Raw genomic sequence first — 19825 nt, forward strand, 5'->3', positions numbered from 1 at the left:
TTCGGATTAGCGGGACTCTACTGTATTTATAAATTTTAATATTTACATGAAAACAGCTGGTTCTGCGAAAAAGTGTTGTTAGTACCCAATTACCTCTAATAGGTAAAGTTATTTATAAACAATTCCCTGAATATATATATTTTTCAATTAAATATTAATATTTTTAGAAACAAAACAGTCCAATTACATTCGATTATTGATTATATTTTTTCATGTTTTTTTTTTAAATTTTGAATGTAACATCAATTACAATATAAAAATATGTGCCAAATTTTGTAAACATTTCTCAGTATTATCTCGAAAAACGTATTTCATACATGCAAAATTAAACACAGTGTTGTACAAAGTTACAATATATTTCTTGTAAACTGTTTCTTGGCAACGGAATTTTTTTTTTCTGTGCAGGTAACGTAACACGGACAGAAAATATTGTAGTACGCGCACAGATACTCGAAGCAAGTGTGCAAGCGTGCGGCTGCATGAGAATGTGTACATTGAAGCATGGTGCTCTTAAACTACGTGTAGTTGTTACATAATGAGAAACATTGATATGCTGCCTAGTATCAACATTTGTAAAAAGTAATAGGTACGCTAAAGGGTCTAATGATAAATCAAAAACAGAGATTTTTTTTTAACGTTGCAACTAACTTTTGAGATTGAAATCATATTTCGTTCGAAAGCTTGCTCTCCAACTGTACCTACTTAATATTCCAGCTACATCAGTTTGAACTGTATCATTGTAACGGCGTGGATCTAAATTACGATTTACTTTAATGATCACACAATATTACATTATTATAATTTTAAACTCTCTGACAATGATCTTTCATTGCAATGAATGACTGAAAGAAAGTATTGATGCGTTCCAATTCAAGAAAGATTTCACGCATTATATTTCCATTGCATGTTTGATTAAATTGTTCACGTAATCTGTATTTGATAGCAGCGTAAATATCATAATAAATATAATTGCTCATAACATGGTGAGCGACCATATCCAGCTATCATAGGACCTGATCTGTGATAAAAAAAAACAATGTATTTTGAAATTATACACTCCATTCGTAACTGTTTCCGAAATTTTAGCTTCCGAGATAACCAATTAAAATTATGAATTGTATTTACGAATGTTTTAAAAATAATTATTTGACCTTTTTATTGAATGTTCATTTGAAGTAAGTTCATCATATAATGATTTAAAATATTCATTTTTGTTTAAGTTAAGTTAAGTTATTTGAGTTAAGGCGGTTAATGCAGTCCGGTCACCTAAAGTGACGGCATTTATTAGAAATGTTCCGCATTGCAAAACCGGCATTGTAAATCCACCAAACCACAATCAAAAGTATTTACTTTCTTGGAATGAAATTCAGTGCGCATTTAAATGTATCTCTCAAAATAATTTCATCGTTTGCATTTTCATCATTTGCATTTGGCCTATTAAGCAAATATGTACCCCTTATTCTTTGTCTCTCGCTCCGACCCGTCAAATGTTCTTATGTCGAGGCATAATGCCAGTAGGTGCGAATAAATGAATTAGTAAAAAACGTAGATAGGTCATTAAAATTATTAAAATTACTAAATAAATTGTATACACTTTTTTGAGTTAAATGTGCGAGAGTCATTTTGCATTGTTGCTACACAACAGACGTATAGTGAGCAAGCTGTATTTCATATTTAATGAAATAATGAATATGCGATAGTAAATTATCATTGATGCTACACATTTTTCTACACAATTTCTTTTTTACAATAGATGTATATGGAGCAAGCTGTATTTCACTAATATATAAAGCACAAACATTAGAAAATAAACAATAGTACGTCTGACATGCAATGCAAGCAATTAATTTCCTTAGATAAATAGATAAACCAGACTAACTCTACTATGCGAAAAATAAAAAAAGTTTTGGGTCCATGGATACGAATAAAGCAGCTACAATGCAAATACATGTATTTATGTTATTTAATTAAATGAATTTGTAACACACATTATAAATAAATTTATCTTGCTGCACTCCTTCTCTGTATGAACTGTAACTATGCAAAATCTCACATTCTTCCGTTCGCGCAATTTGCTTAAAAAGTGGTTCAAATTTTTTTCTTCCCGTAAGAATGCTACGCATAGAAACTGAATAATAAATATCACAATTGGAAACATGATTATTTGGCAGTAAGTAAAATCCAAAATATTAGTTAATAAATGTATATAATTATTTCCTATTCGTCTTTCATTTCACATATTTTTTGTAGTCTACAAAAATGTCGACCCTCTAACCCGACGCCCAACGCAGGTTGCTCCCCCCCCCCCCAATCGTCCTCCTGTTCGCTCATAGAAATGTCCCTGCCAGGCAGAGACTTGTCTTCAAATTGCCTGTGCTGGGAGTTAGGGGTTCGGAGCATAACCCCCATATTTCACACGCATTTTAATTAACTTCTCGAACCGTGGCTAGCGCAGTTTGTGTGCTCGAGCGTGGCATCTGGCACCTGTTGTTAGCTCCCTTAGGACTTCTTTACCACACCCTCTTCCGAAACCTCCCCTCCTCCTCTTCTCCTCTTCTCTCTTCCTTCTTCGCCTTCTTGGTCATGGGGCTGGCCTTCTTCTCTGGCACTTTCTGAACAGTCTGCGCGATGAAGCCACGTGTTTCCCTCCTCGCGAACGACAGCGAAGCAGTGACGCAAAATAAAAAAAGCGCCAGTGTTTCGGTTTGAAGGCATTTGGTCCGACCCGAAAGAAAAAAAATGCCCCGGGCTTGCACCCTAACTCTCTGCCCCTCATTCTTTTTTTTTTCTTTCGGATGAGCAGATGGCGGCGAGGGATGGCTCGTGGTTCAAACCTTTCCTCGGCCTTAAACTGTCAGGATAAATCTTTCGCATGTCGACGGGGGTTGGTTGTGAGTCACCCCGCGCGCCAGACGTGAGAATTGGGGTGACATTTTCATAATAGCCATAAGCACGCGAGCTCACTGGCAGCAAGTTTGATAATTTTTCTGCCCCTGACCAACTCTTCTGAACCAACTTCTTCCTGAACCATTCTTCTTGTCCTGTACCGAACCTGCCTGCTTAAAGCCTGCACTTCTTAACCCCGCATGAAAGTACCCGCAGTTTTACCTGTGTCCATGCAGGTTTTATCCTGCGCCCAACTTTACTAGTTATATAGTCTAGAGTTTGGAGTTAGTCATGGCATGGCTGGCCAGTCCCCGAACAAAGCACATGATGCATGCTACTTTTTCTGAATGGCTTGAACCTAGCGTGATTAGGCGTAAAGTCTTCGGCCTGGGACGCACCTAGTGTTTTCCCTAACCCAGACCCTTCCTGAACAAACGCACTTAGTTATAGTTAGGTTAGGAAAAAATAATTTCCTTCAGTCCGAGCCATGACGGGTTTATTGTGTTCTGGTGTCATTATTTTGATGTCACGACTATTCCTACACATGTTTCACTGAATTAGCTCTGCTTATAATATCTCTCGCTGAAAATTGTGTGGCCGGATACCTTCTATTTGTGAAACGCTACGCCGTTATTTTATTTCGTTTATTTATCAATTACGTCATTACCAAGCAGTAGAAGATTATTTTATGTATTTCTACAGCTTGACAACGCATACAACTGAAACTTCCACTTCCGAAAAATTCCTTAAACAAAAATCAGTAATTATAAAAAGAAAACAAAATTACATTGTAGTACTACGAGCGCGCGTTTCCCACTGATGCATTTTTTTTTAAATTGTGCCTACACAGATAATACGAGACTGACTGAGTCAATTCTGCTGTTTTATTAATGCTGTTCAAACCAAAACAAAAATGTGGGTTTCAAAAGTTCTTATTAAATTACTTAACACTTCAGTTGTGTATTAATTTTGTTGAAGAATATATTTCTTAACATTTCTAATAGTTGTCATAATTATTATCATTTTTACTTTCTTTTTATCATCACTTAGATCGGACTCAAACCCACGACCCCAGAGGGAAAAAAAGGTTAAAAAATTACCCCCTCTAAAAAAAACACCACTGTGGCTAGTGACGGATCTTAAAGTGTGTTGGTGGAATATATATCAGAAGATATTTCATTATCATGATAATGAAAAAACGTTTTAGTTACGCAAATTTGTGTTTGATGTCACTGTGTGATCTGGCGTTGTATTAAAAAAAAATATCTTATGCTTTAAAGCGTATCTATACTTCTTAAACTGCCACTAAATATCGTTAATAACATCAATTTGTTTCACAACCGACTCTATCCTCATGAGAAAATGTTTTTTTTCTAACCTGTTTAAATAAACGATTCCGTTTATTTTAAACAGTGATTTTTTTGATTAGCGTATTGGTTATATATAATAATTAATTCAGCTTCATTGTAAAATATTAACGTTCTTTTTCGTTGTCTACAGTTAAATTAATCCGTGAAATGGCCACGTGTGAAGTTTTATACATGTCGTCCTGGTATGTGAATGATGTATATGTTAATTCTGTTGTAATTTTAACTATTAGACTCTTACATTGTCAACCAATAGTGTAAACGTTCAGCTAAAAACTATTTAAATATTCAGACATGCATCTTACTATGAAAACCGTTTATTGGTTTTTAATTCTTGTGTAAAATTAATATTATTTTATTTAAATTTTGCAAGTGTTTGCTTGATTCATATGTTGTACATACGTGCAATTTTGTATTGGTACTGAGAATTATATTGTTAAGGTGTGATTTCAATATGTTTTTCAGGAAAATTTGGTGATATTTATCATGTCATTTGTTTTCAGATTCTAATTGTTTTATATTTAAGTGCATTGATACATATTTTTAAAAAGTTTTGCCTATGTTCTAAAATTCAAACTGTCAGAATTATTTGAAAACTGTGAAAATATTGGAGATTAGTTAAAACTGTCCCAGTATTAGCCATTGTAGCTTATTGATTATTTCGATGACATGTTATTCCTGGTATAGTAATTATCACATTTAGTTTAGCGTACTACAATGATTCGTGAGGCAGTAGCTGTGATTTAAATTTTTTTATAAGCTTTGCTGTATTTTGATACGTTCCTCTTTACTATCTCACATATTGCGAAATATATTATACTTACAGACTTTTAAAGTAACGTAATTTTCATGACATTATAAAAACATATATTATAGTTTTTGCACAAATAGCTGTGTAATAACATATTTACTACATTGATGTTTTACCCATAGTAATAATTAAAAGGATTGGATTCAGGAATAACACATTTTAAATTAAAAAAATCAATGATACTGGATTCGTTTTGAAATAATTATATTTTAATAAACATGATATTTTTCATTTTGTTGTGACGTTAAAATTTTCCAAAACGTTAATATTTTCAGGATGGTTCGTCCAAATTAATTCCTGAGTGTTAAAATAAATTGTCTAATTAATTTTTGTTTCTTCGTGAAAGTTCACCTCTATATCCATCCGTTTGAAATAAATTTCGTTGCAACTTAACATCTTAAAAAGGTTTGGAAGAAAATTACATCGAAAACACTGATACAGTAATGCAAAACTCATGGTGCATTAATGCAAAGTGCACTAATGCATTTGCACAGTTGGCCATTTTAAAATTTGAAGCAACGTTGCGTATGTGACAAAAGGAATTAACACTAGTTTAAAATTGTTGTGAAACGTTGCTACAACATTGCAGTTGAAATAACGTTGCTGTATCACTTAAAAAACGAATTTAGACATTAATAGAATACTGTAGCAATGTGTTTTTGACGCTGTAGCAACAAATCAAAAATTGATTGAAACATAGTCACAATATAGTAACAACGTATTCCTGCTTTATGGGTAGTGACTCTATATTGTTCATGACTGCATCAACTATGATATTTAAAGCGGAGAGTGAATATAACGGTAGAGCGTTTTTGGACCATTTGAGCACCGCGCCAAAGAAATACGTCACGCCAAATATTGGTGAAAACCTATTTTAATATCGGTTTTTGTAGTTTTATTTCGGGCGATGTATGTTTATTAATCCATGATTTTTTTTAATATAATTTTAGTTCAATCCTAGTGGGTCGCCATTGTTATTTAAATTTTTAAAAACTCCCCGTTCAACTCCCGATATACCTACATCCGTGATGTCGATTGGTCAAGTTGACATTTTACTTGTCTGTAGGAACTGTGTTGCGTTATTACGGCCACACAAGAAATCGCTACTGCGCAGTCAAGCAGTCACTCTACCTTCTATATTCACTCTACGACTTCCAGCGTAGCAGCTGATCAGAGTTGCCAGTGCTGCCGCGAGCTGCCTTGTCAGCGGTCGTTGCACGTTCAGTCTTTAAGGGCGTGTATCCCGTTACAGGTCATTATTTTATATTTACGTTCAACACGGCTATAATTGCCAACTTTTTGAGTGGCTGAACTTTCGCAAAATTTAAAAAAAATGTATATATATGTTTACATGAACCGCATATTTTATTTTGCATAATTAGCTGGTAAAGTTGAATTTTTAACGTTATTGTGCAGTATGGATAAATAAATGTCAATTTAACTGGCTTCTATGCGGTATGGTTTAATTTATTTCAGACAAAATTATATAATTTTACTTGGCTTTTTAAAATCAACATAATTTTTATGATTTAAATAGGATAAATAAAATCAAATAACTTTTTCTGGAGGAATATTAAACCACATTAGGAATATATTTCCATTATTTATTCCGTTTGGTTCTTCTTATGTGTATTGCAGAAAAAATTTTAAAGTTTCAACTTTTCCAGCTAATTATGCAAAAAGGTATCCACTATATTAATATCATTTTGTTGAAGTTCCTCCACTCAAAAAATCTACAAGTTTAACAGTGTAAAACGTAAGAATAAAGTAATGACCCGGACGAGACATACACTCTTGAAGGCGGACATTCAGGAATAGAAAGGTGCCATCTTGTCACTTAGCCGTTTATCTATGTCATAATGTCCCAGTGTTGCAATTGTAGCCATCCTTAAAATTAATTACTTTTATTTTAAATATTTTTAATTATTTCACAAGGGTAAATATTTATTCAGTCAAATAAAAATTCATGCATTTCATTAATATCAGGGCTCCCACAGACAGGGAAAATAATAATAAAAAAACTAGGAAAACTCAGGGAAAGTAAAATGTTTTCAAAATCTGCGAAAAAAACAAGGAAACTGACAAACTGTTAGTTATCAAACGATTAGAAGTTTGTTTTTAAATTTTAACCTATGTGGTTTTTTAATGTACCTATAACCAGACTATTTTAATCATAAATAATGTGTTGAAAAACCATCTGTTATCATCGTTAGTTAAACGTAAGTACAACAACCAATGAATCAACTTTGTAGTTAATGAGTTGCAGCAAGATCAAATGTTGATAGTCATTCACCTGGTCATGGTAAATTACGTAGCTATTGTTTCATAGTGTGATCAAATATAGTGGTCTCGTATTACAGACTGACGGCATTTTTTGCATAGTAGGCCTACTGATGGAAATGAAAACAGAGCATAATATATTTTGGAAACATATTTATTGGTCAAACTGACAGAGTACGGCAACCCAGAAATAACCCGCTTTGCCTTAACAAACCCCAATATCTCGAAAATAAATTATAAAAAAATTGACATAACCTCAAAATGGTTAGAGGTAGGTAGTGATCAAATCACTTGCCTCCCACAAAAATGATCCTACATTTGATTCCCTCAAAAGCGATCCCACATTCGATTTCTGCACCTATTGGAACAGGATAATTTTCGCAAATGGGGAAGGCGGCAAACGTTGTAGTGAAAAGGTGAGTTTTCTCCGGGTGCTCCCGTTTTTCCCACCAGTCCCTTCAGTTTATGTCCCATTCCCATATCATCGCCGTTCGTAATATCAAACTACCAGGACCACCACCAATAATGCCGAGCGTGATCAGTATATACGAAAATTGTGCTTTAAACTACATTTCTCGACAAGAATCACATGCAGTTTCCGCACCCGCCACTAGAATTCGCTGCCTGAGCAGCTACGTCGTCTATCGAATCATTCCATTTGCAGACGGGATTTTAAAACTCTATAATGCATCGGCTCCAATAAGACCGAAAAAGACTTAAAAAAAAACTGATCCCTGGTTTAGACTTGATTTTCGACAATGAATTTTTATTAAAATACTGAACTTCTTGTTAAAATTAATTAAATAGTTTATACTTAAAAGCTTACCTTTATATTTGTGAACTTTGGATCTTGCCATCCGCTACAGATGGCAACGCCGCTGTTGTTACACACTTACGTTACATGCGACTTCCGTTCCATTCACGAAATCACTCCTACCAAATGCCGCATACCGATAGCTAGGACGTTAACATCAAAAACAAATTGTAATCGTTATGTTTGGCAGTGAAAGTGATCTGTCCGTATCGTATTTCTTGCAATGTTTCCTATGAATTCAGTCGGGGCAAAAACCAAGCATTAAAAATAAAGAAAATTCTCCAAATACAACCAGCACCCCTAGAATTCGTCCCCTTCCCAACCTATTCCACACCTTTTGTTGCCGGTCCGTCTCTGGGCGTTAAGCCATAATTAGAGACCTGCAAAATTCGCGGATTCATTGACCTCTAGGATAGACTCCACAGTCCTTCAAATACTCGCGGAAATGACACCTGTTCATTGGCTACTGACGCGTGAGACGTCTCAACTAGGCTGTCCGTAATTCGGCACTTTCTTGGTTTAGTGTTTCCCATTGGCTCACAGTTCCCCGGATAAAATGTGGGCCAATCTCAGAAGCGGTACGAAGGTATAGTTGTTTTCATGCTAGCCTATCGCGAAATGAATCCGCGAATTTTGCATGTCTCTAGCCCCATAATTTATTAATTCTAGAAAACGGCTGAAACCAAGATGGCGTCTTTAAATTATTTTTTTCTAACCCGTCTCTCTAGCTTAGCTGTTGAACGAGCGCAGCTCCGGGCGGCGGCGGACCTAATCGTGCGGCCCCGCTCTGTTTTCTTTGTTTTTTTGCACAAACAAAACGTCGACGCCAACAGTCCCGGTGGAGGCGGCGGAGTACTACACGGAGGGCCGCGAGTGCGTCAACTGCGGCGCCGTTCAGACGCCGCTGTGGCGTCGAGACGGCACGGGCCACTACCTGTGCAACGCCTGCGGTCTGTACCACAAGATGAACGGCATGAACCGGCCTTTGGTCAAACAGCCCCGACGTATGGTAAGCCACAAGGCGCGAGTTTGGGCGATTTGGGCGCAACGAAAAAAAAAAAAAAAAAAAAAAGTATTTCGAAGCTCGGTGTAAGTTCCAAATGTTTTACTAAAAAAAAAAATTACAAAAAAAATTTTTTTTACAGAAAACTTATTTAACGAGCTACAACGTAGCTATTTAGATTTTACATGTAAACGGGATGAAATGAGTGTTAACTCACTGACCAAGCGAAAACGTAATCTTATCGGTTAACAGATGTATATATTTATCTTTTATTTTTAGTTTCGAATACTTTTTGTTGCAGTCCCAAACGGGAAGCCTTGTGGAAATCCCCCTCGTGGCTGTCTGTACCTCTCCCCACGCCCTGACCACCCATTTGTTTCCTCCCCAACTAAATTTTTATTTTTTATTTTTTTTTTCTTCAAATAATCTGATCGAGGCCAGTAGCTAATTCGCACCATATTGTTGTTCTTTCAGTGAGCCAACCGGGGGATTTCTGCAAAGGCTACTACGGTTTTAGTGGGCTTCCGCGGGGTCCCTTGGAGGACAAGTCCTCTCGTCGCTTGGTAGGTGTCAAACCCCGTACTTTGCAACTCATTCATATATTATTTTCTGTTTTTCTTGATTTTTTCTCTATACTTTTCTCTTTCTCTCACACATAATTTCCTTGTATTTATTTCTTCTTCTTCTTCCGCTCTGGAACCCTATACGTTGGTATTGCTCGAAATATAATTTTTATCTGCTTTAACTTAAGGGCGTTGGATAGCAAAAAAAAAAGTTTTCTTTTTTAAATTTCAATTTTTTTTTACGCTTTCGCAGTGTGCATAGTTGTTTTTTTATTACTTTAATTACGAAACGGGAAAAGAACAGTTGTTGATTGTTTACTTGCTGTAAAGGTATAATGAATTAATTCTCTATGCGCTCAAAAAAAATACAAATTTGTGTAATTATTTACAGTACCTTATATATGTGATAATTAAATTCATGATAACTAAACAGTCTGTTTTACTTCCAATTATTTTGACAGCTGAATCATAAAATTTGTTTATATAATTTTTCCGCCCAGTTGAAAGTATTTAGAACTATGATCTAGTGTCTGCTTAATTCCCTATTTGTGTCAGCTTTAACTAGAATTATTATTTCTTCGAGTTAAAATACATAAAACAAATAAATTATATTAACAATAATGGAAAACATAAGTCGTGTTTTTTTTTCCATCCACGGCCCTTAAGTAAACTCATTGGCATGATTACATAATTTCTTTTCTTTCGTTACATATAATACAGTTGATGTTCTTCAAAATATAAAACGTACGTGTGTATACCCAGTTAAGCTGAATCATGGTTTTTACAAAGTGACTTAAATTGCTGGTTCTAGCCTGACCTCGAGAAATTCTGAAGTTTTTGGCCACTCTTTGCGTATAGCTTAATGAGAAATTTAGTTGGGGACTCTAAGCTATAAATAACCGCTTCACAGTTGAGTGTTATATTTTTTATATTTGTTAATAACAAGTTTTATTTCTATAATTTGTCACTGATATATCTAATATTACATTATTAATAATTTTGTAGCTTGAACAAACGTAACAGATCTACATATAGGAAATTTTCGGTATTAGAGATTGTATAGTTAAATTAACATATATAAGTATATATTTGTGTTTCCTTAATATTTAGAGTTGAGGTACAAAGAGTTAGTTAGTTTATAATTCTTATATGTGTTGCTAATAAATAAAAAAATGTGAATAGCGTCTAGGTACATGAAGTGAAAAAAAACCATAGGTGACATTATATCATATCTATTTAATGGTTTTCTGTGTTCACTGTAATATTTAATAAACCATATCTCAAGAAAAATTTTTTCAATGGAAATTACACCGCAGAACTCTTAGATTTAGTTTCAAATGTTGATAACATTATTTTAATAATGATTTTATTGTTGCAGAACTACCTTCGTAAAATAACAGGTGGACCAGCATTTTTCAACCTAGCAATTGTCATGGGAAGATTGAATGAATTGATTCATTCAAATATTGAGCTAAAATGTTACATAATTTATGTTATGATAATATGAACATCAGAAGAACAAACGGTCTTCTACTGCATGGGGAAACATATTTGTTTGGTTTTCTGCATGAAACGTCTTCTACCTTTAGTTAACTTACCTTCATGCTTTTCATTTTACTTCTACAATATATTAAATCTATACCTGAAATTCTTAGCATGTGAAATTATTCAATACATTACTTCTCTTTTATATCATTTAAATATTGTTGTAGTATTTGTTTAATGCATTTTTATTTTTTATGTTTTTATATCTTAACAACTGTTGAATGTTCTAAAAATATTTAGTGATTATAATACTTAAAATTTTATAAACTGAATGTTTTTTGTTATATGTGTACAAAACATATTTTTGAACTAATAAAATGTTGTAAACATATTACGTTTTAATGACAAAATAATGTCAATTAAAATGTTATTACTAAGGCTTAAATTTATTACGATTTGTTAAATTATCATAATTTATAATATTTTGGCAAAACAAATAGTCAAGTTATTTCAATAATTATTTGCTAAAACAAGGATTTATTTAAGTATTAATACATAAATTTAGACATTTGTTATTTTTCATGTGGATATTTGATTCACATTAATATCTCATATATATAAGCAAACTTTCCTTTAGTATTTTTTTTATTTAGTTCTAGCCTTAGTATAATAACTTGCTAATATTTTTAGGAATAAGTAGTTTTCTTTTAGAATTTTGACTATAAGAATGTTTTTCTTTACTAGAATCTTAGGTATTTTACAGAAAATTTACAGGAAGTATATTTATATTTATTTTCATCACATGTAGTTAAAATATATAAATATCTATTTGATGAGTATTAGAGCACATTATTTAATAAACTATCATTATGACTGAACAAAAAGGTTTTCACATAAAAATTAATTTTTGTAAGAAAATAAATTTTATCATTGTATTAATAAAACTTAACATTTATGAATTAAGAGGGATGTTGGTGTTTCAAATACTTAAATTAAAGTTATTGATATCTATATTTATATAGCTTGTTCTCTTTTCATTTCATTTTCGCCATCAAATATGTAAACTAGTATTGGAGTTAAAGTTAAGATTCAAATACTGTTTTATTTCAACGTGAAGTACAAACTAAGTACTATATAAATTTTTAACAAACTGCCAATCCAGTGACGTCAGCAGTAAGGTAATTAGTCTTTTAGTTATAAAATGATCCTTTTTTTAAACATTGTATGTGAGATTTTTGCTGTATTATGGCGAACAAAAAATATTAGTTACAAAGTTATCTTGACTTCATATACAGGCCCTCGTTGGTGTGATACGAGCTTTATGATCGTTTCATTGTTGTTAAAGATAAGTATTTTAAAGAAAAGAAAATCTGCTAAGCAATAAAAAAAATTGTGTTTGATGGAAACCGTGGAGGGTAAAAAAATATTTTTATAATCTGTTTTTTACTTAAATGTTTTGTATAGTTAAAAGTTTCGTAAGTATAGTAAGTTCATATTAAATTCTATTACTAGTTTGTGTCGTTTTTTTTAACGTTTTTGAGGCAACACATTAGGAGAAATTAATTTTTCTCGAAGAACGTCAATATTACTGCCTCCTTCATTACAAAATTATAAATTACTCAATTTTGTTTTTGTTTTTGGATTCAAAATGTGAAAATGTTTAGGCCTCTGACAACCAAATAACATTAAATAAATTTGTATGAAAGAAATCATAACTATCTCTTAAAGTTTTTAACATCAATTACATTTTTTATTTAAACAATTTATTTCAGTAGTCTACTTAGACATTTTTATGGGTAGATTTATAAAAAAATTAATTGACTTTTAAAACTTACTACACAAATAATATGCGTAAGATTTATTTTAAAAACTTCATTAAAATTGTATAATTTAATTGTCTACTAGTTAAACAATGGTACACAAAATGTTTGAATCATAAGGTGCAGCTCAAATTGAAATGTAAGCACTAAAAAACACGTATGAATAAATATTATTCAAGTATTTTCTGTTTGTGTCTATATTCAACGGAGATAACAGGGCAATATGTCGCAGTGGAGGATCTGGATTCGAATCCCGGGACTAGGCCATGTGGTGTTCGCCCGCAACAGCGATTACCACGACACGCATAAACACTACTAAAATTACAGTCAATTTACGGATTTTTCAACGAATAATTAACCTCATAAAAATTAAAGAGTTCTTCGTAATTTCAAACAACTGAATCTTCGTGTAAACTAAACCGTATTTTCATTTCCAAGTTGTATGCTTATTTCTGAACAAAGATAAACTCACGCGTGGACAAAAGAAGAGTTCGTAAATAGTTTTTGAAAGGTTTGTTAATATAAGAAGATAATTCTTTTGAATTCATGATTAGAGACCTGTAAAATTTGCGGATTCAATTCGCGATATGATAGAGTCCAAATACTTTTGACATTATTTTGCTTCAGTGATTGAGCCACAGTTTATCTGGACTCTGGGCCAATGAAAAATCTTCAACAGAAGAATTAAGGCTCATTTACACGAGGCCAGTAGCTGGCAACAGTAGCTGGATCCAGTGGACTGGAAAGAAACTGGAAACGTGTAGACGGCCACCACCAGTAACTGGCGCCAGTACTGGCGCCAGTAAAAATGTGTTCCAGTAGCTGACTCGACGAGTCAGCTACTGGCATGCGGATGACCCACTGGAACGCAAAATTCCCGGAATCGCAACAACTGGCTTCGTGTAAACACGTCCTGGAGCACTGCCCAGTGTACTGTCAAGCTAGCAATATGGCAAAGTGGAGCGGTAAAGATATTATTACATTGTTAGAATTGTATGAATCGCAGGAATGTTTGTGGAATACGCAAAGTGAAAGCTACAAAAATCGTGGGGCAAGGGAAAAAGCCATCAAATACATGGTAGAAAATACGCCAGTCGCAGCAACAGAGCAGGATATAAAAAACAAGATAAAGGCTCTTCGATCCACATACAGCCAAGAAGTGGGGAAAATTCGAGCGTCAAAGAAATCTGGAGCTGGTTTGGAGGATGTTTATAAGCCGCAACTTGTGTGGTTTTTCAAGGCAGATTCGTTTCTTCGTCAAGTTGTGACATTGCGGACAACCTCTTCAAGTATGGTAAGTAATTGTGTTTTTTGTACGTTCAATGCAAGAAGAAAAGTAATAGGAAATATTATTTTTAAGATGATTGTGTAAAATATGTAATAATTATCAGATAAGCAAAAATGTAAACATAAAGGATCCTAAGAATAATGTTTAGTATCCCATTGAGCTGCAATAAAAGTCACTTTATTTGAGACTCAGTTCAGGTGTAGACTACTTAGTTATTTTAAGAACATTACAAATAGTGTAAACACAAGGTCTTTCATATTTACATAATTAAATCATTTTCAGCTGCCAAGGAACAGCCCCCTCGTTACAGAAGTACTGTGCATATCTGTCACGTATTAGTTTTGCTTCATTTTTGAACCGATTTCCTGCTTGGCGTTCACTGTAGTTTATTAGTCCTGTTGCACGAGGAACCAGACGCCATGTACCAGGTACAATAGAGCCTCGTTCATGGTCTTCAGTGTCAACTGTATCATGTGTTATGTAGTTTAAACTGTTTATGCGAAGCCAGTTGTGCAGAGCACATGTGGCTTTTACAATGCGGTCGGCTGTACTGAGCTGAACATTTATAGGTCTTTCAAATATTCTAAATTTGGAAACTAGAATTCCGAACGCATTCTCTACAATGCGCCGGGTACGGGAAAGTCTGTAATTAAAAATACGCTGTGTCAAAGTTAGAGTGCCACTTCTTGCATATGGCTTCATTATGTCAACTCTAAGTGGAAACGCATCATCCGCTACAAAGACTCCGCCTGGCGGGATATTTAAATCGTTTTTCTCCAAAGCAGTGTACAAATCACTATGTCGAAAAATGTTTGCATCATTCATCCGACCATTTGCTCCAACATTTATGTAACTGAAGCTATAGTTACTGTCAACAACTGCAAACAATATGATACTGAATGTTGATTTATAATTGTAGAAGTCGGAACCACTGTGCGGCGGATTTCGAACTACTACGTGCTTACAGTCTACAGCTCCAATACATCCAGGAAAATTCCACTTTTCTTCAAATCCCTTCTGAATTGTTTTCCAAGCTTCTTCTCTATCGGGAACCTGCAAGAAAGAATAAAATACATGGCAAAGGTGTCACGCTTTTACCATTCATACAATTATATAAGGATTTATTACAGCCAGTATATTTAATAGTGTTTGGCTCCGCAATACAGTAAACAGAAAATTCCCGAATTCGAATTTACGTGTTATTTTTCACAAAAAAAATATTATGTATATGAAATATAAGTAATATTGTGCTGAGCAATGTATTAATAGACCTGCCTGGGAGAGTGGATGTGTTTCAAATATTATAAATTATTATATCTACATATAACTTTACTATTACTTAAACGAGCGTTATTTTTTGTTGGAAATACAAATTAGTTAGCAATATTTATACAGTTATCTATATAATACCAATATGTCTAGCCTACATCCAGACAGAGCTGTTTTTGCTTTGCTTAACATGCTGAGATGATTCCTCCTAAAATCAAAACATTGTTTCAGGCTACAAATACTCAAACAGCAGATGAGATGACACAAGACTCGGATGAAGAAGGCCTGGGAAGACAACACAATATAAGCGATGTTGCAACATCTATCACAAATTCCAACAGATCCGGTGGGCCGTCACGACCACAAGGGAGGGGACAAAAACGAAAGACGCCATCAAGTGTGACAGCCGTGTCAACAGCTCTCCAAGATTTACGAAAAATAACCGATGACATAAACAAAGAAGAGGACGAATTTGATTGTTTTGGCTAGTTAGTTGCCTGTAATCTAAATAATTGCCATTACAGTCAGCTCTGAACTGCCAGCTGGAACTGCAACATGTTCTAATGAAACACCGCATGCTTGCTGCAACTGAGAGGCAAACTACTATGCCTAACACATCATCTTCTCGTCCAACAGCAAGTTCTCCCCATTCAAGTAGCGATTATACTGACATTTTGCAGCAAGCTGTAGCAAGCATTTCAGATGAATCCGACATGTCTTTTACAACAGAAAAAACATATACAAATCTGTAGCATATTGCACCTTCAGTGTAATTATTAGTTTATTGTATGTTATTATTGTTTCATCTTTGTATACAAGTTATTCAAGGGTATTTCTTTTTAACTTTTTAACTTTATGCTATAATGTACGTTTATGAGTTACTACGGTTTGTAACTAATAAAATGTTGCCAATTGATGTGTTCATTGTGTGTAAAACTAATTACATGATGTTTCTTACCTGTATGTAGTCTTTCAGTGCTGTGAAAACAGCGTCCAGAACTTCTGGAAGAAACAGAGATATAGAACATTTGGGCACTCTGTACAAATACTGCAACGATGCCAAACTGTCTCCAGTTGCTAAATATCGTAATGTAATTTGCAGTTTCGTTCTTGCAGGAAGCGCTGGTCTCATCAAAGTGTCTTCTTTTTGAATAGCATGTTTGACTTGCCCCAGTAGCCATTCGAAATTGTTTTCAGTCATCCTCAAATGGTTCGTATACATGTTGGGATCCTCGTCAGCAAGTTCACGTAGAAGTGCCTCCGATGCCCCTAAACTGTTGCGCCTACGAATCCACTCTTTAACCCACAATCTGCGCCTCTTATTTTTCTGGTTATGTATTATTACCTCTAATTCTTCAATCAGTATATTCGCAATACAACGTACACCGCAGCGAAGAGCTCTTTTAACACGACATGGCGCCATATTGTTCTGCTACTACAACTGGAAACGTGTAGACGTGCACTGGAATCACTAGCTGGGACAGCTCACTGGCCTGTGTTCTGGATCCAGCTACTGTCGCCAGCTACTGGCCTCGTGTAAATGAGCCTTTAGCGAATCACGATCATTCCAGTCAACAGGTGTTACGAGTCGGTAACCAATCAGCAGATGTAATTTGCACGAGTGCATAGAGGATCATGGAGTCTATCCTTTAGGGATTTGAAATCGCGAATTTTTCCGGTCTCTATTCATGATCAAAGAAAGTGAACTCAGTGTCTGTAAATTAACAAAGATAGCCGTAGATACACGAAGATCCGTGGATAATTTGTAACCAGCGTTCTTTGTAAACTGAAGGTAACAATTTTTAACAGCGAAGAATCTTTCAACGAAAAAATAGTATTTATATATAATCCACTGTATTATTATTATGTACACTGCTGCATGTTAGCCATATTTGTTTGCATACTTGTGTAATAATTTGTCATCCGACAGTTTTGGGAAATCATTACATTCTCAAAACATACAGAAAAATTCTATTTATACATTTTTTTGTAATCTGCACATTGTTTAATTTTTTTCCTTACATTAAATGTTTATTTTTACTGAAAATACTTTGTACTGTTTTAAAGAATTTTTTTAGTTTCTTCACCACACACCACAATGGTATTTATTGGTTATTCTTCAGAATAAAACGTCATTAAATAACTGTTGTAAGGTATTTAATGCTAATTCATTTGTATCAGTCAAGGCTAAATAATGCTGGTTTCTGTAATAATTTTACCGAAACAAAACTGTTAGTTACATTTTTATAAAAGGTACCTGAACATTTTAAATGGTGCACGACCTACACCCAGACAAGAGTTTTGTAGTAAATCCTTGTAAACCCTTGTAAAACGTAGTTATCTGTTTTTATTTTCAAGACTAGGTTTTTCAAGTATCTAATATCTACCAGTTATTTAAATGTGTGGTAAAATTTTGAACACAACAAATACCTTGCAATAAAACTGCTGATAAAGTTGTAATTTGTAAAAAAAAAAAAAATCAGGTAACTAGATAGAATCATTTAGTATTCAACTTGAACGATGAAACTAAAACATTAACCTAGACAATATATGTTCACACACGGAGGTTCAGAATAATATATGCCATGGTGACGAGAAACCTGCATCAGGGAAACAAAAAGGCCCCGAGAGCGAAAATAAAGCGAGCGAGTCTTTCAGTTCTCGTTAGAGATTCGTAAACCTCTAACCTCGGTAACGAGCAAATTGTGTTCTCACGTTGTTCATTTTGTAAATAAAGGGATTGGAAAAATTCGTGGTTTCAATGACCTCTAGGATAGACTCCATGACCCTCTATGTATTCGGGACATTGGCTAATGTTAACTGGAATGCTTGTAATCAAAATTTTAATGCGTATATTTTAAGTTGTTATTAATTCTTTTTATGACTATAAATTATAGCATAATGTATGAAAAGATTAATTTTTCCATTATAAAGTTTTATTTTAAATACCTACGTGCGGTGTAAATTCTGTGGGTACGCCATATTTTCGAGATTTCTGAAACTTCCACAGATGGCAGCACCGTGTTTACACATTTTTGTTCCATTCTCGAAATAACTCCTACCCAAAGCCGTATACCACCGAGCCGTCTCCGTTTTATTTAATGTATAACTTTAAAAAACCACAGTTTAAAAAAAAAATTAAGGACTTTAAGTAGAGACCGGACAAATTTTCGGATTCCTTTCGCGGTAGGCTAAAATTCAAATATAGATACATACCTTTTAGCTGCTATCTCTATTAGCTTAATATTTATCTGAAGGGCTCCGGGCCAATGGGAAATCCTAAAAACTAAATAAATCCAATCACAAGACAACCCAGTCGAGACTGCTCACAAGTCAGCAACCAACGAACTGGCGCTATTTGCCCGAGTATACTGAGGACTGTGTAGTCCACCCTGGAGGTCATTGAATACGCGATAATTTTTTTTCCAGTCCCTAACTATACGCGGTACCGTGGCCACAGGATCTCAGCTTGGTAGGTCGGCCTCCGTGGCGCAGTCGGTAACACGCCGGGCTACGGTGTTCGGGGGCTCTGGGTTTCGAATCCCAGGTAGGACATGGATTCAATTTGTGTTGTCTCAATACACCAACAATCACAACTACAATTTCGCAATGACTCGGGGTGACATACCAATACAACATTAAGGGGGGGGGGGGGAGAGAGATGATTGGCACACTGGTGACTGTCAAGACTTGCCTGTGTGCCACCCATCTTAAAAAAAAAAAAAAAAAGCTGTAAACGTGAATTGCGCATATCGTATAATTTGTAAGTTTTTTTCCCTTCATTTCAATTAGAAATACATTTGTAATTTTTGTCTTATGCGGGTAAAACCAGTTGTCAAACAAGAATCTCTTGTTTGTTCGTTACATTCCCACCCTGTGGCCCCCTCTCCGCCATCGAGCGCCCCAACCGCCGACGACGCGCAGGAGCGGGGCGAGAGAGAGAGAGAGAGAGAGAGCGAGAGAGAGAGAGAGAGAGGGGCCAGGTGGGGTGACGGCAGGGCTGCCTTGTTCCCGCAGTCGGCGACGCGACGCATGGGGCTGGCGTGCTCCAACTGCCAGACCAAGACCACGTCCTTGTGGCGACGCAACCAGCACGGCGAGCCCGTGTGCAACGCGTGCGGTCTGTACTTCAAGCTGCACGGCGTCAACCGCCCGCTCACCATGAAGAAGGACAGCATACAGGTCGGTCGTCTCTTGTGGCGGCACCTCGTCTTTGTAACGGGCAGTGGCGTAGCCAGG

At 35.0% G+C, this 19825-nt stretch overlaps 1 protein-coding gene across 2 annotated transcripts in view; it reads left to right on the top strand.

Moving 5' to 3' along the window:
- The window catches only part of LOC134531789 (box A-binding factor-like), a 335983-nt gene that overhangs the window by 298356 nt on the left and 17802 nt on the right, over positions 1-19825 (top strand). The window contains exons 5-7 of one of the 2 annotated variants that reach the window (XM_063367716.1): positions 8992-9108; positions 9636-9724; positions 19604-19768. In XM_063367716.1, coding sequence (XP_063223786.1) covers positions 8992-9108; positions 9636-9724; positions 19604-19768 — 371 coding nt within the window. The remainder of the gene's footprint in view (positions 1-8991; positions 9109-9635; positions 9725-19603; positions 19769-19825) is intronic. The other variant, XM_063367717.1, reaches the window with a different exon arrangement.

This window comes from Bacillus rossius, chromosome 5 (assembly GCF_032445375.1).
Source record: "Bacillus rossius redtenbacheri isolate Brsri chromosome 5, Brsri_v3, whole genome shotgun sequence".
Classification (NCBI taxonomy): domain Eukaryota; kingdom Metazoa; phylum Arthropoda; class Insecta; order Phasmatodea; family Bacillidae; genus Bacillus; species Bacillus rossius.